This window comes from Lipotes vexillifer, unplaced genomic scaffold (assembly GCF_000442215.2).
Source record: "Lipotes vexillifer unplaced genomic scaffold, Lipotes_vexillifer_v1.1 scaffold1067, whole genome shotgun sequence".
In the NCBI taxonomy this organism is placed as follows: domain Eukaryota; kingdom Metazoa; phylum Chordata; class Mammalia; order Artiodactyla; family Lipotidae; genus Lipotes; species Lipotes vexillifer.
In genome coordinates this window covers 89,171-113,955 of record NW_006775205.1, presented here as the reverse complement: position 1 = coordinate 113,955, position 24,785 = coordinate 89,171, and the positions used below count along the sequence as shown (strand labels likewise).

At 42.0% G+C, this 24,785-nt stretch overlaps 1 protein-coding gene across 1 annotated transcript in view; it reads left to right on the top strand.

Moving 5' to 3' along the window:
* PROM1 (prominin 1) overlaps positions 1 to 24,785 on the top strand; it is a 94,635-nt gene that overhangs the window by 46,947 nt on the left and 22,903 nt on the right. The window contains exons 5-12 of the mRNA XM_007449828.1: positions 553 to 673; positions 4,122 to 4,185; positions 5,076 to 5,165; positions 10,928 to 11,145; positions 13,634 to 13,708; positions 15,957 to 16,020; positions 18,825 to 18,984; positions 21,365 to 21,517. Of these exons, the coding sequence (XP_007449890.1) occupies positions 553 to 673; positions 4,122 to 4,185; positions 5,076 to 5,165; positions 10,928 to 11,145; positions 13,634 to 13,708; positions 15,957 to 16,020; positions 18,825 to 18,984; positions 21,365 to 21,517 (945 nt within the window). The remainder of the gene's footprint in view (positions 1 to 552; positions 674 to 4,121; positions 4,186 to 5,075; positions 5,166 to 10,927; positions 11,146 to 13,633; positions 13,709 to 15,956; positions 16,021 to 18,824; positions 18,985 to 21,364; positions 21,518 to 24,785) is intronic.

Here is a 24,785-nt window from a genome sequence, read left to right as displayed (position 1 = left end):
TTTCAACCTGCACAATGCAGTAGCTAACAAAGACAATTAGATTAACCAAAAACATTAGAAAGCCCAAACCATTCTTATCATTTTAGTATTTTTCCTGACAGTCTTCTTGAGGGGAGCAGAGGTATGCATGTAGCGTGTGTGTGCATGTGTGTGTGTGTGTGTGTATGTGCATGCCCTGCACGGAGAGTGTATACCTACATTCGCATCTGTACAGAAGTGGGACTGTATTCCACACCCTGTCTTATAACCTTTGTAACTTCTATTTCCTGAACATTGTTCCATTTATAAGACTCATATTTAACAGAGCAACGTGTCTTGAATGGATATGTGTCTTCCCTGAGAGGACTGAGTCTTGTTCTGTGGCCCACATTTGGTGGTGGGTGGATTATGGGATGGAGGCAGGAAGCCTGTAGCAGTGGAGGGGCTGGGCTTGGGGAGGAGGGGTTCTCTGCACAGGAAGGCCTTCCGCCTCCTCCCGGCTGTGGGCTGCTCTGCACCTGGCCACACAGCCATGGCTCCCACAGTAAATGCTCTCCTTTCCTTTTCCTGCAGCATTGGTATCATCTGTGGTTTTGTGGCGAGCCAACACATAAGGACTCACATTGAAAAGACTCGGAAATTGTCAGAAAGTAATTTCAACGACTTGAGAACCCTCCTGAATGCAACTCCAGGGGTAAGGACCACAATCTATATCCCATGACGCTTTGTGTTTGAGGCCTTTGGGAGTTCCTGTATATATTTGGAATCTTATTCGGACCTTCTGGAAACCCTATAATCATTGTAGACAGGTGTTGTCTTTTAATTTTAAAGATAAAGGAATAAAGGCCTAGCAAGTGATTTTCAAAAGAGTACAAAGCATAATTTCAGAATTGGTGCTTTTATTTTATTTTATTTTACTTTATTTCTTTTATTAAAGTATAACATATAATTATATTACTTATTATAAAAGTGCTTAACCATTTTAAAGGTCTCATGACTTTTTCAATTTTATTTATTTATTTTTGGCTGTGTTGGTCTTTGTTGCTGCGCGTGGGCTTTCTCTAGTTGGACCAGGGCTCGAACCTGTGCCCCCTGAATTGGCAGGAGGATTCTTAACCGCTGCGCCACCAGGGAAGCCCTCTGCTGAGAGGTTTTTAAAAAAGATGTTCTGAATAAGCAAAGCATCAATGTGCTTCTGGGATACAGAAAAAATGTACCCTCAGGTCACCCTGTCCCCAGAGACAACTTCTGTGCGTGTGTGTGTGTGTGTCTCTCCTTCCCAAGGAATTTTACACATCTATACAGATATTAGCAAATAAGTGTTTATAAAACAGAAAGGTTTCATTACCAGAGTAACTTCAAGCAAACGATGGGGAGTTAATGATATTGTGAAAAAGAAGGACAGTGGCATTTTTCTTTTTAAGAAAAGTCATGGGGCTTCCCTGGTAGCACAGGGGTTAAGAATCCTCCTGCCAATGCAGGGGACGTGGGTTCGAGCCCTGGTCTGGGAAGATCCCACATGCCGCAGAGCAACTAAGCCCATGTGCCACAACTTATGAGCCTGCCCTCTAGAGCCCATGAGTCCCAGCTACTGAAGCCCGCATGCTCAGCAACAAGAGAAGCCTCCGCAACGAGAAGCCCACGCCCTGCAACAAAGAGTAGCCCCTGCTCGCTGCAACTAGAGAAAGCCCGCGCGCAGCAACGAAGACCCAAGGCAGCCAAAAATTAAATAAATAAATAAATAAAAACCTCTCAGCAGAAACCGTCAAACATATGATGCTGAGCCAACATGCAGAGAAGGATGCTATCCTATTAGATTCACTAATAAGAGCCTGCCAGAATCCATGGGCTTCCTTACACAGGGATGTGTTCTTACAGGTTTAATATATTCTAAAAAAAATGCCAACACATTAAATATGATACTGGTTTTTTAATATGTGGTTGGAACTAAAAATGCAAGGAGTGCAGGAATTTTTACTATTGAGATTATGGAAGGTAACTTTATTCAGCTTTGTAGCCTGTGCAGAGAGGGAAATGCTTCATTTCCCCAGTTTGTGAGTAAAAATTCATAATATTTTTTACCTATCATTCTAAAGATGCCAAAGTAAAATCTGTTTCCTAAAAAGTTGGCAAAGTTAAACACGTAGCAATCATGGCTGGTGAACTTTGGGATTGCTTTCATAATCTTGGAAAGAGACTAAAGTGTTATGGCTTTGGGGGAAACTTATGTAGTTCAAAATATATGAAAGAGCTCTAACAAATCTATAAAAAATTGGGCAGAGAATGTCAATAATTGATTTACAGAGGAAATATAACTGGTCCCAAACATCATAAAATTTTTTTAATACATCTCTATTGGAGTATAATTGCTACACAATGCTGTGTTAGTTTCTGTTGTACAACAAAGTGAATCAGCCATATGCATACATATATCCCCATATCCCCTCCCTCTTGAGCCTCCCTCCCACCCTCCCTATTCCACCCCTCTACGTCGTTGCAAAGCACCAAGCTGATCTCCCTGTGCTATGCAGCTGTTTCCCACTAGGTAACTATTTTACATTCGGTATTGCATATATGTCAATACTACTCTCACTTCGCCCCAGCTTCCCCCTCCCCAGCGTGTCCTCAAGTCCATTCGCTATGTCTATGTCTTTATTCCTACTCTGCCACTAGGTTCATCAGTACCATTTTTTTTTTTTTTTTTAGATTCCATATATATGTGTTAGCATACGGTATTTGTTTTTCTGTTTCTGACTTACTTCACTCTATATGACAGACTCTATGTCCATCCACCTCACTACAAATAACTCAGTTTCATTTCTTTTTACGGCTGAGTAATAGTCCATTGTATATATGTGCCACATCTTTATCCATTCATCTGTCAGTGGACACTTAGGTTGCTTCCATGTCCTGGCGATTGTAAATAGAGCTGCAATGAACATTGTGGTGCATGACTCTTTTTGAATTATGGTTTTCTCTGGGTATATGCCCAGTAGTGGGATTGCTGGGTTGTATGGTAGTTCTATTTTTAGTTTTTTAAGGACCTCCATACTGCTCTCCATAGTGACTGTATCAATTTACATTCCCACCAACAGCACAGGAGGGTTTCCTTTTCTGCACACCCTCTCCAGCATTTATTGTTTGTAGACTTTTTGATGATGACCATTGTGACTGGTGTGAGGTGATACCTCATTGTGGTTCTGATTTGCATTTCTCTAATGATTAGTGGTGATGAGCATCTTTTCATGTGTCTCTTGACCATCTGGATGTCTTCTTTGGTGAAATGTCTACTTAGGTCTTCTGCCCATTTTTTAATAGGGTTGTTTGTTTTTTGATATTGAGCTCCATGAGCTGTTTGTATACTTTGGAGATTAATCCTTTGTCCATTGTTTCATTTGCAAGTTAACCTTACTCTAGTAATTGGAGAAATGAACAATTAAATAATAATGCACACTTTCACTAAGAAGATGGGCAATAGTTATTTTATTTAAAAGTGGTAACATCCAGGGTTGCAGAGGGTGTGGGGAAGCAGACCCACAAAGACACGGTAGGCAGAAGGGTGAGTGGCCCCAGCAGAGGTCAGTAATAGCTGCTAAGTAAAATGATTCTAGGGTGGTAGATTTCACAAGACCTCAAATTCTCTGCAGTTCCTCCTTTAAAGAGGTGGATCTGTTTTCCATCCCCTCAAATCTTGGGTGTGTCTGTGACCTGCTTTGACCAAACGAATGAAGTAGACGTGACCTTGTGCTAGTTTTGACCTTAGGCTTCCAAAGGCCTTGCAGTGTCTACGCTTGTCCTCTTGCTAGAGGGACCACTACGTGAAAACACCCAGGCTGGCCACTTGGGAAGATAGACCACATAGAAAGAGGAATCCATTTGTCCCCAGCCAAGCCAGCGCCAACCAGGAGATCAGCATAGCCAATCCACAGAATCATGAGAAATAAGAAATCATATTTCTTAAGCCAATAAGAAGTCTGAGCATCCAAAAAATAGAAATATCTCTAAGAACCTGCTTTCTTTTAAAAAAAACACTCTGATTCAGGATAATTTTCATATGTTAAATCTCTTTTTTATTGTGGCTTGGGAAACCTCCAGAAGAAGAGGTGTCATGTAATCTTTCTTCTTTTTTTTTTTTTTTTAAGCAAATTGACTATGTACTGGACCAGTATACCACCACGAAGGCAAGGGCATTCTCAGATCTGGACAGTGAGTAAAATTTAACGTTGCCTCAAATGTGTTTGTTTTGGCTAGAAGATGCTATGGCCATCTCCCATAAAACATGACCTAAGAAATGTAGTATGCTGTTTCTGCAATTTCTGCGTGAACAAAGGGGGAAAACAGAACAGTAATTCCGTAGCATTATTGACAACGTGTAGTTTGTTACTCAGCCATTAAAGCCTAGCATTTATAAAAATGCTTCTGCTTTCCTGCAGTCACATGCACCCGTTCTTCACTCCCCACTCGAGAGAAGAATTGGGTCTCTGTCCGATCTGCTGTTAAAGACAGATATGGGCCCCCCGGAGAAGCCAGTGGCTTCAGGAATTAGAGGGGTGGGCGGGGCTGGTCCCCACGTTCTCAGTGGTTAGCAACCATGGGCTGTTTTCCCCTCAAGACGACATCTGGCAACATCTGGAGGCATTTTCAGTGTCCCGGTTGGGTCCCATCCATTGGCAGAGGCCAGGGATGTGGCTAAAAACCCTGCAAAGCACAGGGCAGGTCCCACAGGAAAGACGGATCCGGCCCCCGACGTCGATAGAGCCCGGGTTCAGAAACCCTGGTCCAGCTGGAGAGGTTAGGGACACCTGCAGCCGTGAATCAAGGTGATAAGGTGAACCTATTCCTAGTACAAAGAAACACCGAGTCTGCGGTGGTTAAGTTTTCACGGGGGCGCAGCTGGTGTGAGGGCTTGGAAGTGTGCCAAGAAATCTCCATACGAGAGTCCATGGCCAAACAGGGTGTGGAGTGAAAAGTGGGATTTCACGTCGGCAGAGACTAAACCAGGCAACGAAATGGGCATCGGGAAGAGACTGAGAGGTAAGAGGAGAATAAAGAGAGAGACCCCACCCTCACTGTCCCTTATGCTTCTTGGAATGTAGATATTAAGTTGTTGCTGGGAGGCGGAATTTTCGAACAGCTCAAACCTAGAGTGGCCCCTGTGCTGGATGACATCAAGGCCATGGCAGAAGGTAAGCACTGTGGCAGCAGGACCAAGGCAGCCTCCACCCGGAAGGCTCAGCCTCCGAGGCTCCCTCGCCCTTTTCTCGTTTTCCCTGAGGGTCAGCTAGGGCAGAGCCACAGCCCGTCCTTCCTTCCTTCCTTCCTCCCTCCCTTTCTCTCTTCCGTCCTTCCCACCTCCCTTCCCTCCTTCCTTTTTCCCTTCCCTCCTCCCTCCCTCCCTTTCTTTCCTTCCTTCCTTCCACACCTGGCCTCTGCCTATCTTTCCAGCCTCTTCCACCAGCACCCCACTTTCCATTCTAGCCGTGAATCTCAGTGTTCATTCTGATGTAAGGTCCCCAAAGGTGTCATTCTTCCCCAGACCCTGTACTACACAGGCTTCCTCTGCCTGAAATGCCACAGAACGTTCTTTATCTAACGTAGATATTAGAAAAGTGTTCCTAGAACGTGTACTTAGCTTTGACAAAGACTGAAGTTTAAAACAGCAAGGCTTGTCTCTAGAATGAGTCTTACCCCTATGGTTGAATCAGAGTCAGTCACAGCAGAGGTTCAGTGGTACCTGAATAAAGGAAAGTAGATGGAAGAAAAAAGAAAACAAACAAAAACATAAGTTTTCTTGCTTTGGTCCTTACTGGGATATTGTTAGTGTACAACAGTTGTCCGAAGTTCACAAGAAATACACTTAAACTCAATTGAAATAAATCTTCAGCCAGTGGTTAATTTTGTTTCTATCCATTAGCCATATTTCTGACGGAAGGAGATGGGTTGGGGAGGGGTACTTCCTTCCTTTCTTCCCCTCATGGTGAGGAAATGAGGCCTCCTGCCACCCGTGTTATTGACCGAGGAAGCTGATGGTCCAGCCCCAGTCAGTCCTCAGACGAACGCAGCCCCTGCTGCCAGCTTGACTGCAACCTCAGGAGAGATCCTGAGCTCAACCACTCAGCTAAACCAATCCCAGATTTCTGACCCTCACATACTGTGTGAGATAATAAACCTTTGTAGTTTTAAGCTGCTGACTTTTGGAATAGTATCTCCTGCAGCAATAGATAACTAATACGGTGCACAATCTGCAGTGTCAGCTATTTTCCTAAACCATCAATTTCCTATCCAGCCTTCAACACATGGAGAAGGAGAACTAAAAGCTTCTGATTTCCTAGTCAATATACTCTGCTATTTGTGACTCATCAGAATATAATACTCCTTGATTTTAAGGCAGCATATATTGTATAGAGCTTTGGATTAATTAATGTCTTTTTTGGGGAAAAGAGGAAAGTACCACATTAAATGCAAAATTGATTGCATGCTCATTTCACTAAAGTTAAAATGTAAAAAAGAAAGCAAAAGGAGCCAGTGAATCAGGGAAATACGGTAATCTTTAAAAACTGAAAGATGACCCACTATGGAAACAAAAAATAATGAGTGAAAGAAAAAATGCACAAAAATGGTAACACAATGGACTAATAAGGGGCATTGTTTTAGATAAAGAGCTCAGTGTCCAAGGAGTGTAACCGCTTATTCCTGTTAATTAGTACATTTTCTTACAACTGAGTGTTACATTTCTTTCCTCCAATAACCCCACTTACAACACGAAATGAACTCTTTGTCATCGTGGCCGACAGATGGCCCCCAAACCGTGTGTTATCGTCCTTTATTGAAGATTAAATGGCATTAGTCATAAAATGGCACCCTACATAAGTAGGGTGTCAGGTTGAAATATCAAAATACTAAAAAAGTGAATGGAGCACCATGTGCTTGTTTATTAAGCCCGGTAACTAGTAGTATATAGTGGAGGGTCTGATAACTACCATAATTTCAAAGTAGTGATGAGCAGACACAATACTGCCAGATATCAGCAAACACTGAATACTAAATGAAAGTATTTCTGATTTCTTCAGTGACAGAGGCACTGACAGATTCACTGTCTACTTTCATAAGAGAATCAAAGGCTAAAGTGTAACTGGATGCTAGTGGAAATGAAGATGTGGGTTTGGTTTGGTTTTTTTTCTTCCAAGTTCACAAATCCCTTTGAGTCTGTGCACAGACCCCAGTTTAAGAACCGCCGATTTCACCTCAAATAGTTCAGGTTTGTCCAGGTAACTGATCATATCAGAAACAAGGAGCTCCAGGTTGTCCTAGAGTTGAATGAACAGTCTTCAGTGATTACTCTGTCACTTGCTGTTTGAGCATTTCTGCCACAGGAATGAAGATGAAGCCCAGACTTTTTCCCTAGAGAAGTTTCCTTCCATAGCTGCCCACCTTCTCTCCCCCTCACCCCCCCCCGCCCCCACTTCGCCCAGCCCTGCGTCTTAGCAGGAAATATCACTTAATTGGCCGGAACAAAACTATGAGGAGAGGTGGACACCTTGGTGGCTCCTCATTGCTTCACCTTGAGACTTAATCACTCATGTCTAATAGCCACGCAAAACCTCACCTCTCCACTGCCCTCGGCATCCCTCTTGCTAATGATCCTCTGGGTCCCCTCATTATAACTTCAAGTGTTTACGCTTCCCTGATGGATTAATCATCATTTGGGCTGACCCTCTGATCTTTTACAATCAAATCTCTCCTGTCATCTCTCTTACTCTCTTATAAACATCTTTCGAGTAATCATGTGTCATTTACCTGATTCACACAGACAAATCTCTATGTGGTTTTCAACTAAGTGGACTGTTGTCTCATGCAACTGAAACTAGCTTCAGATGAGGCTTGAGCTAGTGGTGAGATTCCTTCCATCTAGCTGTTCTCTACAGTGTCTGCATCATTCTAATGCAAACTTCCCTTGCAGTGCTACATAGGGGAAATGGGTTGCCTGGGGGCAGTCAAGGCCCACTCCTTAAGCTGAGGGTGGGACCCATGTTACCCAAACTCTGCTGCACCATAGGGGAGGGGTGACATGGCTTCTGAGATGCCAGCCAGCCAAGTCCAACAAAGCAAGTGTTTGTAGAATTGATCAGCCATGAAGTAAAATTTAGAAAGCTATTGAGTGTTGAGGTCCTGCCCTGTGGCAATGCTATATAGCAGGTACTTTTCCTGCATCATGTCAGTCGGTGCTCACAACAGCTCTGTGGGGTGACTATGGTTACCTCCATTTTGCCAACTCAAGATAGTGAGGCTCAGAGTTCATGTAACTTGTCCCAGATGAGGTAGCTGGGAAGTGGCGGAGTTGGGATCCAGACCCTGGCCTGATTATAGGGCCTGTGCTGCCTGGACCATTCCAGATGGTATTTGGGTACATTTGGGAGTGTTAAGGTGTAGGGTGCTTCTGGGCCATCCACAGCAAACACAGCACAGTGTAACTTTGAAAGAACAGTTGGGAATCTGGAGTTCAAGAGCTGGTGTGACCACAGGATGATGCCAGGCATCTCTGCACCCCAGATCCCTCTCAAGTCAGTGCATTGGAGTAGTGGTTGGCCAGGATCCCTTCCACCTCCCAAATTATGTGAAGACAAATGCTGTGCAAAATGGTGCAACGTGGTTGGCATGTACCTTTATTTTTTGTCTCATGGTTTGCCCAGTTTTTAATGTTTGCATTACAATTCTAGCTGGATTAAAGTCGATTAAAAGAGATTTTTTTTTCTTTTCAGTGCTTCCTGTATTATTGAAGTGTTTTATATATATATATATATATATATATATTTTAAAGCCAGCCTGAATAAGTTAAACTTTAGCCTCTGATGTTGCCAGAGCTTCTTAAAATGTACTCAATACACTGCTTTGGCAAGTTTTTTGCTAGAAATCCTTTGCAACCTTGTGTGTCTGGTGGCCTTTGGAGAAAGCAGAAATATGCAAATGGATTTGTGCAAATCATATTTGAGCTGCAGGCTAGAAGGAACTATAAAGGAAATGTTCTATGAACTAGTAAAATGTTAATTAGCTAAAATTGAGAATCTAAAATATCTTTCCACTGACTCCAGATACATAATATATGTGATCTTGGTAGGCTTGGAATGACCCCCAGAGTCATAACCCAGTAGACATTTTAAAAAATGCTTTGAAGCCTTTGAAAAATAAAAAAAAATTATTACTTCTGAGTCCTTCTTGGGACATGACAGCGTAGCACCCATAACCTAGAATGTCTGTACACGGTGCCTAAATGGACACATGTTTTCTGGGCCATCAACTCGTTTTATCATCCATCATTCTTTGTTGTTGCTATTGTTTGTTTGTTTGTTTCTTGCCTTAAAATAACTCATCTTGAAGTCAAAGTGGAAAAGGCAATGAGAGGTAAACCACAGAACATTAAAATGTGAGGTGTGTGATGTGAGTTATATTTTGCAGTGCTCTTTTGCATTCTGTTGTGTGTTTCTAGTTGCAGCTGTGTTCTTTGATTCTTGTTTCCCTGTGGCAGATATTTATTGAGCCTCTAATATGAGCTGGGTACTAGCTCCATGCTCGCTGATAATCCTGGGAGGTAGGTGGAAAAGATGAGAAACTGAGGTCCAGAGTGACTCTTGGATAAAATCTTTGTTATTATTATTATAATTATTATTATCTCAAATACTGTTCAGATAGTAGTTCTTCTGCTGCCTTGCTATAGCACCTTTGGCAAACTCTTTCACCTCTCAGGACCTCAGTTTACTCATCTGTAAATTAGGAGGCTGGTTGGCTCATCTCCTGGTTACTAGGGGAATCTGTGATTCTAGGCTGTGCCTTAGCCAAGAGACCATGACAGGAAAGCATTAAAGTGTGTGTGTGTGTGTGTGTGTGTGTGTGTGTGTGTGTGTGTGTGATTTTAGAACCAAGTTTTATGTGGTTGCCAGGGAAAATTGGGAAAACCCGTTTTTAAGGGCATTTACACTTTCCTAGCAACATGCAATTGTGGCCTGATGCCCTGACATCTGTTCTGTGAGCCTGGAAGACTAATTTGCTTAGAAGAAAATCAGTGCCCTCTAATTTAAGTTTCACATCTTTTACTGCTGTGATTTTAAGTCGCTGTAGAAAAGAGTTGTATTTTTCTACCTTACAAGTCATGAATATGGATTTCTGTACCCCAGAGAAATCAAGATAGCAAACAATTTTTAGGGATCACCTAGTATAAGGATGCATCCTAGGCTGCGGGACTTCCAAAATAAAACAGGTGGACTCACTGCTATTGAGGAATTTCAATTTGACCATTGTAATCCCCACATTTTGTGATGAACATGGTGGTGGTTTCACCATTTTTCAGATGAAGACATTGCCAAAGAATGTTCAGGAATCGACTTCCGGTTACACAGCAAGTAGCGAAGTTGGGATCTGTACCTAGACTCGCCTGAATCCAAATCTGTGATCTTAACCATCGCTGTGTCTACTTCCAGCTCTTTGAATATCCATCACCAAAATCCTTCTGGGTGTGATCAGTTTTTATGTGAAGTAAAACTGCTTGGGATTGAAGATGCTGGCTTGTCTGGGCTGACCTCTTCAAAGCTAGGCAAGGCTAGGGCGGTGACACCTTTTCCTGTGGCTTCTACTCCAGTGCTAGCCAGTTAATGCTGTGCTCACGAGTCCCAGTCACATTCCTAGGTTGGTATTCACCCCTGCGTATTTGAAAGAGCCCCCAGGTAGGAAAGCTGAGTTGGTTGGAGTAGCTGGCAGAGGCAGAGGAGGCCATCAATGTCCCTGTATTCCCCTTTCAGACTGCCCCTCACAGCAGGCTCCTCTGGTTGCCTTCCAGTGTTGTCATTTACAAGTTTATCGCAAGTTCCTTTAGGGTACTTTTGTAGATGAGAAGGGATTTTTCCATTTGCCAGCCCAGTTGGGTGCCTCTGTTCTGAAGCAGGCTGTGTTCCTACAGAAATCCAAGAGACTAGAGAAAGCCTGGTCGAAGTGAACAGTATCTTAACGGACATGAGACAGTTATCTGCAAATCTTAGCAACAGCCTGAGTAACGTTAAAAGGAACCTGGAGCAAGCACTCACTGACCCCATGTGCTCTGTGCATCCGGTAATGACCACTTGCAGCAACATTATGAACTCTCTAAGCCTTCTGGATGACAGCATCGATTTTGATCAGGTGAGGAAGTACCCTGGCTTCAGGGCAGTGTCATTGGGACAGCTGGGGAGGGCTAAGCATGGGCTCACCCATCAGGTGTCCAGTGGCTGGGGGGGTCTCTGTCAGCCTTCCTGGTTATTTAGCCGTCATGCTGGAATGGCTGCAGGAGGAGAGAAGGAATAATGGGAAATACTCCTTGAGAGTTCTCTGCCATCGATTTGCTGAAATATATCAGAATGAATTTAGCTTTTTTTTGTTCAGATTCTTCTTTTTTTAATTTTTATTTTATTTTAACGGTTTCAATGTGCATTTTACAAGATATTGGCTATATTCCCTGTGTTGTACAATGTATCCTTGTAGCTCATTTTATCCATAATAGTTGTACCTCTTAATCCCCAACCCTGATAGTGCCCCTCCCCCCTCCCCACTGGGAACCACTAGTTTGTTCTCTGTATCTGTGATGAATTCAGCTTTAAAAAGGAAAAAGGAAGCAGAAGACATTTTTGTAGACCTTTAAAACTTAAAATATATATATATATTTTTTTGTTTGTTTTTTTTTGCGGTACGCGGGCCTCTCACTGTTGTGCCTCTCCCGTCGCGGAACACAGGCTCCGGACGCGCAGGCTCAGCGGCCATGGCTCACGGGCCCAGCCGCTCCGAGGCATGTGGGATCCTCCCGGACCGGGGTACGAACCCACGTCCCCTGCATCGGCAGGCGGACTCCGCAGGCTCAGCGCCCATGGCTCACGGGCCCAGCCGCTCCGAGGCATGTGGGATCCTCCCGGACCGGGGTACGAACCCACGTCCCCTGCATCGGCAGGCGGACTCTCAACCACTGCGCCACCAAGGAAGCCCTAAAATATATTTTTAAATGATAGGCCTAGTATAGTAACCACAGGTGCCTAAATATAAGGTAATTTCTCACATTCCCAAAGAGAATATTAGAAAAAAAAAAGAATTTGGAGCAACTTGAATATATAAAGTTCTGGGATGTAGATAAAATAATCATGTCTACTCATGATTTTTAATGAATCAATATAGTGATATGTACACATCGCACTTTATATAAAACAATATTTTAATATAGCTAGATTTTTCTGACTTTCACATTTCATGAATCAATTTTATTCAAACACTTCACATTCAACATCTGTGTTGAATCTACTACAATCACTTTTGTTGTCATTGAACAGTTTTTCAGAGTGTAGGACCTATACTTGCATTTAAATTGTTTGAAATCGAGTTCTTTTGGGGGTAACTTTTTTTTTTTAACAACTTTATTGGAGTATAATTGCTTTACAATGGTATGTTACTTTCACAAAGTGAATCAGCTATACATAAACATATATCCCCGTATCTCCTCCCTCTTGTGTCTGAGGTAACTTTTAATTTTGATGGGATTTTAAAACATGCAGAAAATCTGCAAGATTAGTGTACAAGAAAGCCCTGTTTACATCTTTTACCCAGATTCACCAGTTGTCAACACTTTGCTCCATTTGCTTAATGGTATTATTTTATACATTTATCTATGTATCTATCATCTATTTGTATTATCATATGTATGCATACAATACTATGCATTTTGTCCTTTTCTCAATCATTTGGAGGTAAGTTGCAGACATTATGCCCTTTTACCCTTAAATATTTCAGTGCATTTCCTAACTTTACATAACCATTATGATTGCCAAAATTAGGACATATGACATTGACCCAATACCAATGTCTAATCCACAGTTTATAGTCAAATTTTGCCGATTTTTCTAAAACATGCTCTTTAAAAAAAATTTTTTTTTCTTTTCTCCAGTTTAAGGTCCAGTCTAGAGTACACATTGTCTTCAGTTGTAATGTGTCTTTAGTTCCTTTAATCTGGAACAGTTTCTCAGTCTTTTTTCTTTGGCTACATTGACATTTTTTAAGACTGTAGGCCATTTATTTTATAGAATGACCTTCGATTTAGGTTTGTCTGATGTTCCCTCATGATTCGATGTGAGTTATGCCTATTTATCAGGGATTTCACAAAAGTGATGTTGTGTCCTTCTTGATACGTTGTGTCAGGAGGCCCATGATATTTGTCCCAGAATTGGTAAGAGATAGAACACGTTAAATCCATGTATAACACTATAAATGAAAAATTTATTCCAGACCACTTACCAATATAACCACTATTACTTTTAAACATGTTTTTTAAAAGGTTGTTTACAACTGTATTCAGCAATATTCAGTACCTGAAATTGTGAGCTCACACATATTCAATCTGTGTTAAATTTCTTGCCCTTTTTAGCTGACTGCAATAAGAGACCTTCAAACATCTAAAATTAGCGCTTGTAGAGTCCATTCCGAGCTAATGTGTCTTCCTCCAACAATACACTATTGTTCAAAGGAAACTTGGATCACACCCTGTAATATAGAGTCTTCAGGACTTGGATTTAAGACGATTCCCTTTTTTATGACAAATAATTTGGGGGGGGGGTAATCACCTTGCTTTATATCTTGTTTTATAAAATTTCAGCTCCCATCTTTGGATGAACAAATTGGTAACCTTAATGATATTCTTCAAACAAATTTGTCCAGCCTAGTCCAAAAGGTATGTTTTTTGGGAAAAAAATACAGTAGATTATTTTAAAGAATAGAATAGTACATAAGGAAATAGGTAACAGCAAAAAAGCAGTGAAATTCTGGACAGGAGTTGCCAAGAAGGGTGATAGATGTTATCCTCCAGGTAATTTTGTTCATTCCCATTCAAGAATTTTTCATTATGCATCTATTGTATGCAAAGCACCTTGCTAGGACCATAAGAGATAAAAAGATAAGCATGATCTCAGCTTACTGGGGCTCAGAATTAGATGGGTATAGTGTTGGACCCCATGCTGATTCTGACACAAGATGCTCTCCCACTCTGCCCGGTGAGTCAGCCATGTTGATTTTGTTTCTTCCCACTTCTGCTCATGTGTACAGGCTGTGTGCTCTGCCTGGCACTCTCTTCTTTCTCCCTCTCCTTTGCCCAGCTTCTTGGGCTACTAGGGACTAGTTACTTTAAGCTTTATATATCACTTTCTTAACGAGGCCTTCCCTGGGCATCTTGACCAGATCAAAACCTTTTTTAATACATTCTTACAGCATTGCAAATATTCTTTGTTAAGTTCCTCACAACTTTGATTATTGCTTTCATGTCTTGATTGTGCCACAAGACTGTAAATCCTAAAACAGGCAGGGATCACATTGGTCTAGAACACTGTGATTTCCCCAGTAGCCTAAAAGGAAGAGAATAGCTTTATTCTTGACTCTGTCTTTTAGCATGGGTATAAAAAAGTCATCAGGTATCTATTAAACACTCATCTACATATACTAACAAAGGAAGTGTCCCCTTAAACAAGTCACTGAAAACTCCTGGTCTTTGCAGTCTGATGTCACCTCATTTGTCAAATGAGGGAATTGAATCAGGAGATCTGTAAACCCTCTTCCAGTCATTAAACCTCTTATGATGGGTGACCTCCCCAAGTCCAAACACAGATAAATGTAGAGGGGTCAGTTGTACCAAACCAACACAAGCACCAGGGTGCTGGGTGTTTTAGTTGCCTTTGAGGAAACAGAAGTCATAAATGTTCTTTTTATGGCATTGCTGTTGCTAGGCAAAAGTGGAAACTTGTTGGCACCATAAATCTTACAAACTTTGTAACTTAGATTGGACTGCTATAAAGGAATATCATAGAGTAAGTGGTATATAAACAACAGAAATTTATCTCTCACACTTTTGGTGGCTCAAAGTCCAAGGTCAGTTTGCCAGCAGGGCTGGGTTTTGATGAGGACACTTTCCAGGTTGCAGACAGCCATTTTCTCATTGTATCCTCGCATGGTGAAGAGAGCTCTCTGGGGTCCCATTTAAGAGGGTACTAATCCCGTTCATGGGGGCTCCACGCTCATGACTTAACAACCTTCCAAAGGCCCCATAACATCACACTGGGGATTAGGATTTCAACATATGCATTTTGGGGAGATAGACATTTGGTTCATAAGAGGTTGTAATCACTTCAGTGTTCCCTAGCCGATGTCTAAATATGTCGGCAGACAGTGAGAAACACAAATTAAGCCCCTTCCAGAGGAAAGGCTGTGCTGATTAGTTGAGTAGCTTGGAAATAATGACATTTTCCTGTCATGGATTTAGCTCCAAAGTGATATAGCTTGGCATGGCTGTTTGGGTTTTCGTTTTAGCCTCACTACAATTTGTATTCTTTCTAAGTTGTGCTTTAGGGCATTACTATTTTCTATGAGACTAGATCTCCAATTTTATTGTGTAATTGGGCTGGAGAGTAAGATTCTATTTTTAGAAATTCACTTTATAGCCGCACATGGTACATTGTACAGATCAGGGCTTCTTAACCTCGGCACAATTTGGGCTGGATAATTCCTTGTGGTAGGGCCTGTGCACTGCTGGATATTTAGTAGCACCCCGGCTCGTGCCCACACGGTGCCAAGAGCACCCGCCAACTGTGATAACCAAAACGTCTCCAGACATTGCCAGACATCTCCTGGGGGGCAAAATTGCCCCCAGTTGAGAAACACTGGTATAAATACATGGAAGCTTTTAACATGAGTTAAAAGTTAAAAATTAAAAACTCTTAATATGATCTTCAACAGATACAATTTAAGGCAAGCCCTCACTAAAAGGGAGTTTTTTTCTAGACTTTTAATGACTGTATCATGATCCTTTCGGCCTTAAGATGAAGGTTACATTTTAGTGTTGCTTCTCTGCTCCATTCTAAGCTTACCATGAATACTAGTGAGCTGCTCTTCTACTTACACTGTATATCCATTGATTCTGAATTATTTTTTAGAGCTATAGATCTTTCAGTGCCATACCTGGGATAGTGCAAAATGAAACAGTGAACGTCGTATCAGGTGAGATTCCCAAATGGAAGTAATTGTGTATCTCTTCTTGTTAAGAATTGGCTGATTAGCACAAAGAAATGTATTGTCAAGAACTGTTCTTTTTCCCTCTTAAAAACAACATTCTCTCACTAAAACCTTAAAAACTACATGAATATTTCAATTGTGCTACCTTCACCAACTGATGTCCAGTTAAAAAAATAATAATCCTATCAAACGCCGACTACCATCCTCCTGTGGCTGGAAGCTTCAGGGCCGAGGGCCACACTGTGACGGCAGCCTTCATCAGGAGCTGTCAGAGCTGACAACAGCCATAGTTTATGACTTGGAAGGTCACATTTTGATTGTTTTCACTGTGAATTTATTTTCTAAACGAACTTAAAATTGATTTTTTAAAAAGAAAACTCTGTCTAGGGACTTACTTTGTCTCTTTAGGAAAATGTTCATATGCCTCGGAGGCTGATGTAATGCTACTTTAGGGTCTTAAGTTTGCTTACAATTTTGGAGAGACAGAACTGAGGTCTGTCAGTTGAGAGAGTTCCACTGGTCTCAAATGGCCGAATCACGTTGAATTCAGGTTGTGGTATCTGGGGTGAATGTACAGAGGAAGAATGCAGTATAAACAGTTCTTTATGCAGGAATGGGAAGAAACCTGGGTTGTTTGCTAAGGGAAGACATCTGAAGCTATGTGAGACTATCTTCTCTCTGTCTCTCTTTTTTAAATCATCTCAGGGCTTCTTTTTATCTGTTGACTAAGTGGTTTTAAAATGTTGTGTTAGAGGTATTTGATTTTTTTTTTCCCTAATATTGTTCTTTCAACCCATTAAGACTTTGGGTAAAAAGGATTTTATCCTACTACATAGTGCTTTGGATGTTTTGTGGGTTCCCTTGTGATTTAAAATATTAAGATATTCAAAACAGAGTTCACGCTTTCCTGTGCTAGCATCTGAGGGCTAACCCACGCTGTACATCTGATAGCCACCTGCTTACTAATCTCTGTGTTTACTTTTTTTGTTTCCCCTTTCTGGACCTCTTCTGCCAATACGTGCAGCCCTCCCTTGTAAGTCTGGCCAAGTGAGGCTTGCGGTTCGCGTGAGCGAGGCCGGGTGTACACACTGTCATCACATAAACACGAGCCAGAGTTTTCCTGAATCTCAGCAAGTGCCACTCCATCAGACTGAAGACCAAGCGCTGGTTTTTATGTCTTTCCAAAACCAATAACCCTTAGCTCCCATGTTTTGGGCATTAGGTCCTACCCTGCACACATATTTTGAGTGCCTGCTGTGTGCCAGGCACTGCTGGGCTCTGGGGATGGTAGATAAAGAAGGCACGACCCCTGCCTACCCTTCAGCTGGGCATGGATACAGATGCCCTTTATCACCCTCTGAGAACCTGGTGAGGTGTGTGCAAGGGATCCGAGGTGGGGAGAGGGTAGCAGAAGGCTTCCTGGAGGAAGCGACAGCCAAACGGAGGCCTGAACAAGGCACCAGCCCCCTACAGACCCACCAAGGCTGTGGAGTGTAGGAGGGCAGCACAGCCTGAGAACCAGGAGGGGCTCGATTCTGAGTTGAGGAAACTGTGTGTAGGAGAGGGGACGTCTACATACCACATCTCTCAAACCCCCAGAATTCCCAAGGTTAAAAAAGAGACCTGTAGAGTTACCTTGTGGAGGGTCCTGGGGTCTTGTGGCACCCGAGCCATTTGGAGGAGACATCGAGCCGCTGAGCTCTCCACGTGAACCACAGGCTTTGAAAAAAAGTTCCCACCATTGTTATGGAATTTCCTTTTGGATGAGGCTACCACCTCCCCGAAGTTCGAGGGGAGCCCTGGGATTGAACTGTGAGCCCTGCCAATCTTGTTTCTGCAGCTGCAGAGACATTTATCCGCCTTTCAGGATCAGTGGACCTTGAACCGATTAGTGTGTTTTTGGTATGCCCCTGTCATGAATCACAGTGGATAAGGCCACCTTCAGATCAGGTGTGAGTGTTGGACCACGTGGCAGCTCCCACCCCTGGTGGCTTTGATCCCAGGACCTGCCATGATGGCCAGACACTGTCCAGAAAACTGGAACTTACCTCCTCTCTGACAGATTAGGGTAGATATTAATAGAAACTATTTGGCCGCTGGGAATATTACTGCTTTTTGCATGTAAGAGACACAGGTGTGCTTTAACAAGTCTCAATTTGTATGAGTCAAATAAAATTTTAACAAAAGTGTCACCTGGGATCACTTGTTCAAAAAATTGGTTGTGGAGCATTACTGTGTTCCTGAGTACCATTTCGTAGATGGAGGAATTGTTATATTATTAAATTATTTTTGCAAAATCATTTAACAGAAGCTTTACAGTTAGATAAACCCGAGTTTTCATCCCATTTCTAGTGCTTTCTGAAAAAGAGACATATGGGCAAGTGATCTAACCCCTCTGAGCCTCAGCATCACTGTTAGTGAAATGGGAATAAGAAATGGGTTAACATTTATAAAAGTGCCTGGTTCATTGTACTGGCACACAGTACATTTTAATCACCCGATCCATTTTTTTCTTTTTTTAGTGAAATAAGTAGAAGAAAACTCTGGCTTGATTTCAGCACCATGTCATTTAAGTTAGCTCTCATAGCTTGCTCTTTTGTTAAGTAATTGCTTTTTGATGGGCTTAGCTACATTCATGCTTGCTGTAGAACCTTTTCATATTTTAAACACATACATAAATAACATGGGAAAAACTAAAAGCAGTTCAAGCTTTTCACTTGAGTTCCTAGACAAAGTTTCTCGTCTCCTCTAGGTTTGAAAGTGCATAACTGAGGCATCTTTGTTTTCAGATGTCAAAATGACGTTGGATTCCATTGGTTCTGATATCAAAAATATAAGCAAAAATATTCCTATTCAGGTTACGCTGTCAAATTTCATTCGTTACCTTAATGACACTGAAAATTACATCCACCGCCATTTACCCACTTTGGAAGAATATGATTCATACAGGTGAGTGCCTCCTTTGAGCTGATACACTGAAGAGTGAAACTTGCTATGGAACGGGATAACAATTTGACGATATAACCAGGATAATCTTACGAGAGCAAATTGTACAAAGAGGCCATAATGTGATATGTATTCACTCTAGTTTATGTTCATTAAAAAAACTAAAGTGTTCACTTCAGCAGCATGTATACTAAAATTGTAACTATACCAAGAAGCCTAGCATGGCTGCTGAGAAAGGATGGCATGCAAATTCATGAAGCATTCCATATGTTCTTTTTTAAATTGAGGACTGAAAGTTCTTGAGCCAAATAGTCAATTATTTGCAATTTTGATGTCATCCGTGGCTTCCGAAATCTTGGTTATAATTATCTAAGGCATGTAAAAGGATTTTAAAACTTAAAAGGAATTAAAAAGGGCATTGGGATAATATTTTTCTTTTTGTTGGTTTATAAAAGAAATATGTAGAGGTTGGTTCTTACAGAAAGCGCATCCTTGAAACCAGTGAACTGTGTGAAGCTGCTGTCGTTCCCAGCTCTTTGCCCTTTAGAAAAATGCTAGTGGTAGGGTTTGGCCTTGGCAGGTGATGGTGGACATAGATCTCAGACAAGAGCGCTGGGGAAGGCAGGACTTAGAGACTCGGGGCATTTCCAGGCTCATGTGAGATGTAAGACGTACTCTCCCCTCTGAAAGGCTCAGCCCCACGACCGCCCACTGGAACTATTCCTACTGCTCAAACCCACGGAGATTCTGGACATTCCCATTCCTGTTCAGGTTATTTATTATGCAAGAACACAAGATAAATAATAAAATAATAACAATAATTGCTAGCATTTAGGGAAGAGTCACAATGTGCCTGTCATGTACTGTCCACGTGGCATCTCATTTAATACTCAGAAAAATGTCCTGGGTTGTGTTCTGTTTATAATCCTGTTTCTTAGAGGCTCAGGGAGGTGAAGTGATTTTTCAACTCCCACCTGACTATGCCCTTAATTATCAATATGCCATTTCCTACTGTGTGGCTTGGCCACCCCAGCAGGTGTCGGAACAAAGATAAGACAGACCCTTTCCCAATGAACTTACAATCTCAGAGGTCAGATTTTCACAGATGAAAAGAGTGGTGCAATGATCTGTCTACATACCAGCTCCCCCTTCCTTCCACCTTCCCCTGCCCTGAGACTATAAGTTTATTTTAAAAAGAAATTTAATGAAGCAGATGAGGCTTGCATTAACTGTAAAGGATTTCTGAGGCCAGGTTCCATGGCTTATTTAATTTTGTGTCCTCAGTATCTGGAACAAAAAGTCACAGAATGGGTGCAGGTGGTTATTATAATTATCGAGTTTTTTTTTTTTTATAGATCTTTATTGGAGTATAATTGCTTCACAATACTGTGTTAATTTCTGTTGTACAACAAAGTGAATCAACCTTATGCATATGTATATCCCCATATCCCTTCCTTCTTGAGCCTCACTCCCACCCTCCCTATCCCTCCCCTCTAGGTCATTACAAAGCAAGCACTGAGCTGGTCTCCCTGTGCTATGCTGCTGCGTCCCACTAGCTAACTATTTTACACGAGTTTGTTCTTAGTTGAATGAAAAACTGTAGTGACAGCTTTTGTCGCATAAGTAAATTCTTTGTTTTATAGTGTTTTAAAGGTTGGGAAGCATTTCTACCCTTGAATGCACCTGGGTTGCTGGTAGAGTTTGATGTACATTCCGGGAATGCCAGTAAGACCTAATTGAGGATCCATTCTCCTGAAACATCTCACAGGACCATTACAAAATCGAGACTAGCATTCTGCAGGCGTTTGATTTAGGATGCTCCTAGAATTCTAAAATATTCAATGCACTCATCACATAGAGAGTGTCTGGCTCAGTAAAGAACACAATTCACTCCCCACCCCCTCAAATATTCCTGCAACCACAAAACATTTTAGATAAAAGACCAGAGGAAGGAGACCCCAATTTCCTTATCTGTTGTCTAATCATGATCTGTCTACATCTCATCATCATTATAATAGGCACTTACAGCCTCAGGAACCTTGAAAGAACTTACAAACCTTAAGGGGCATGGTTATCGGTAGCCTTGGAGAGGTTGAGTCAACCCTGCTTCTGGGCCCTGTAGAGGTAAAGCAAAGGAAAGAAACGACAATCCCATGACCACTGAGAGCTCTTTGAAACCAAGATAAACACTGTCTTGGTTAGATTGGAGGACTAGGGGTGAAAAGGGGTCTTTTCACAGCACTCTTACCCACTGAGGAATTAACAGAGGAATCTGATATTTGATTGCCAAGGGTTTTTCAGCCACTCCAGCCCAGGTCTAGCAGCTTTTGTGTTGTGATGATGTCACCTCTTAGGTTTGCTAACACTGTGTTTGCTCCACCAGGTGGCTGGGTTCCTTGGTTGTCTGCTGTTTACTGACCCTCATAGTGATTTTTTATTGCCTGGGCTTGTTGTGTGGCACGTATGGCTACGATCAGAATGCCACCCCAACCAGACGAGGCTGCGTCTCAAACACTGGAGGCATCTTCCTCATGGTGTGAGTGTTGGCTCTTCCTTGCCATGTGGGGGGGGGGGGATGCAGGGAGGTAACTCTAGTGTGACAGGGACCCGGTGACCTCTGGCTAGCAGTCTGGGTTCCAGTGACGTAGGTGGGCTTGTGTGACTGTACTTTCATCGGTCTGGGAAATTCCATTAAGCATGAAAAGTAAAGGAAACTCTAGATTGGTTGCACTTTGATTGACAAGCTTAAAAGCTGATAGCTCTTTAAAGCAGCTATCAGGGAAATTATTTCCAGTTTGCATTCTTAATTCTCATTGTTTTTCCCCATATCTATATATCTGCATATCTATCCATCCATCCATCCATCCATCCATCCATCCATCCATCCATTCATCCATTCATTCACCATACTTGCTGAATATTGACCTGGCAGACAGACACTGTTCACTCTGAAACTTGATTTAGAACAGAGGTTGCCTACCTGGCACCCTTGGAGTTAGACAAGTAGCCTACATTAGTGATGCGATCAGGTGTGAAGTAACAGCAAGTGGTGAGCCTGCAGTGGACTGGAGCAGTTCTGCCCATTTCAATTACATTCACATCCAAGTTCATATTTTTGGAAAAAAACAAACAAACAACCTTTATAGGGTATAACAAAGCAAAGGGGGCATGAGCTGGGTGCAACTGGACATGGAGCCAGTAATGTAAACCAGTAACCAGGGGTAAAAGCCTCAAATGCTCCCTAGAGGGGAATCTGTGTGAGTTCCAACTCGATATTCTCTTTTCTGATAAGCTTCGTGGAGAACCAGCGGCGAGGGGTGTGATGGGGCTCGAGGGGCGTGTAAAGATTTGGAAGAAGTCCTTTGGGCAATAGAGAATCAAAACCACAGCCATTTCTTTGCTTATGTCACTAGTGACATGCATTAACTTGCTTTGTTAAACTTTGGGTCACTATAATAATCATGCTGCTTATGAGCTGTGATTCTAAGGCCTTTTCCTTAAAGCTTCAGCCTCCACTATAGTACACTTTATTAATATTAATACAGGCACATGAGTTTCTTTTTTTTATTGAAGTATAGTTAATTTACAATTTGTGTTCATTTCTGCTGTACAGCAAAGTGACTCAGTTATACACATATATACGTTCTTTTTTTATACTCTCTTCCATTATGCTTTATCACAGGATATTGAATATAGTTCCCTGTGTATACAGTAGGACCTTGTTGCTTATCCATTCTAAATGTAGTAATTTGCATCTACTAACCCCAAACCTCCCAGTCCCTCCCTCTCCCTCCCCAACTCCCCCTTGGCAACCACAAGCCTGTTCTCTATGTCTGTGAGTCTCTGTTTCGTAGATAGGTTCATTTGTGTGTGTGTGTTTTTTTAAGTGAGTTTTAAAAATAACCTTAAAGCTAATGACATGGGAGTCTGCCAGAATTGGACAAAATTGGACAGAGCTCCACACATGGAAAAGCCTATTTGCTTACATACTTAAACTTAAGAAATTAAGCCAGCAAGGAAGAGTATATGTGCCCAGCCTTTTTGTTTAAATGTACACAGCTACAGACAGAAAATTCATTTAGTGTTCAGAATTTAATAATCCTGACACTTGGCTGTTTTGTCAGTGTCTTGATGGTGAATTTATATATTACATCTATTTATTACATACATTTATGTATTACATCTATTTAATTATTTGAAAAGGTACAAGTTTCGTAAAATTCTATTTGCTCTGAAAAGGTACAAGTTTCATAAAATTCTATTCCACTTTTAGGGATGAAACCAAAAAATGTGATATCTAGCTTCAAAGAAAAAAAAATAAAAAATAGGAGAGTCATGAGTAAATGGGTGGAGGCTAAGAGCAGCTTCAGTTTGGCTGTAATACTCGCTTCTGCAGATTAAGGAATCTCTCTAAAGGGTTAAAGTCACATGGAAATCTATGGCTTAGGAGCCGTAGGATTTATCTCAGCAGTGGGGAAAAGGTTGGTAACTATAAGTTGCTGTCAGATGCATTCTGGGAGGTCTGCAGTCTGAGATTTCTGTACTGTTGAAGCCTACCACTCATCATGGCATGCTTTGCTACGCTTAGCAGAATTCTCCTTCTCTCTCTTGAGACATCTGGTAAACAACTGGATAGACTAATCAGACTAACTAGAGGAAAGCCGTTTCTTCTTTATAATTGTTTACTTGCTTGTAGAAATGAGAAAGAGTATATTTAGTTCAGCTTCAGCCAAAACACCACCTGCTCTTTAAAAACGGTGACGTTATCCAATCAAGAGCATGGTCTCTTTAACAACCAAGCAAGAATCCTTGCCTCCCAGGAGGATCCTAGTGAAAGACCTGGAAGGAGGGAAGCAGAGAGTCCTGGCTCCTATCCTGTGTCTTCTGAGGGTCCAGGGAGCATTTTAGGGGCTGAATGGGATGCAGTGGTGAACGTACATCTGCGGGGGTGATATGGATGGTTTCCCCAGAGATAAGGAGACCTAATTAAGGCAACCAGAAAACAATCTCTTGTACCAAAGACCGTTATAAAACTTCCAATTTTAGCTCTTGAAAACAATGCCCAGATTATCGAGACCTCTGAAGAAAAACTAAGATCACGTGTTGCCACGGGCATATTACATATGGCTGGCGGCAGTTTCAGTGGTTATAGATATTTCAGAGAGCAGTTTGTCAGGCTATAGCAGGTCATTTCCATTTTAGGGAATTTATTTTGAGGCAGTAGACCAAACTATGGGAAAAGCATTTTGAGCAGAGACGTGTTTTTGTGGTGTTAGTTGTAATAGTGAGGCATTCGAAGAGGCACACATGTCAGCCACTTCGGAGGCTGGAGTAGATTATGTGGCCACTGTAAGGATAGAGAGGTTGGCTGTCCTGGGTGGCTGATGAAAGTTTCTAAGATGTTCGACAAGGGCCCACAAAATTATGCACGTGTTTTTTTTTATTTTTAATTTTTAAATTTTTTATTTTTTGCGGTACGCGGGCCTCTCACTGTTGTGGCCTCTCCCGCTGCGGACGCGCAGGCTCAGCAGCCATGGCTCACGGGCCCAGCCGCTCCGCGGCATGTGGGATCTTCCCGGACCGGGGCACGAACCCGTGTCCCCTGCATCGGCAGGCGGACTCTCAACCACTGTGCCACCAGGGAAGTCCAATACATGCATATTTAGAAAACAAAGGCTGGAAATGTTAACAGCATGCTCTTTAGAGTAGTGGGGTTGTAGTGAAGTGTTCTCTCAGAGGTTTTGATTATTTGTGTAACTAACACACACACACACACACACACACACACACACACACACACACAC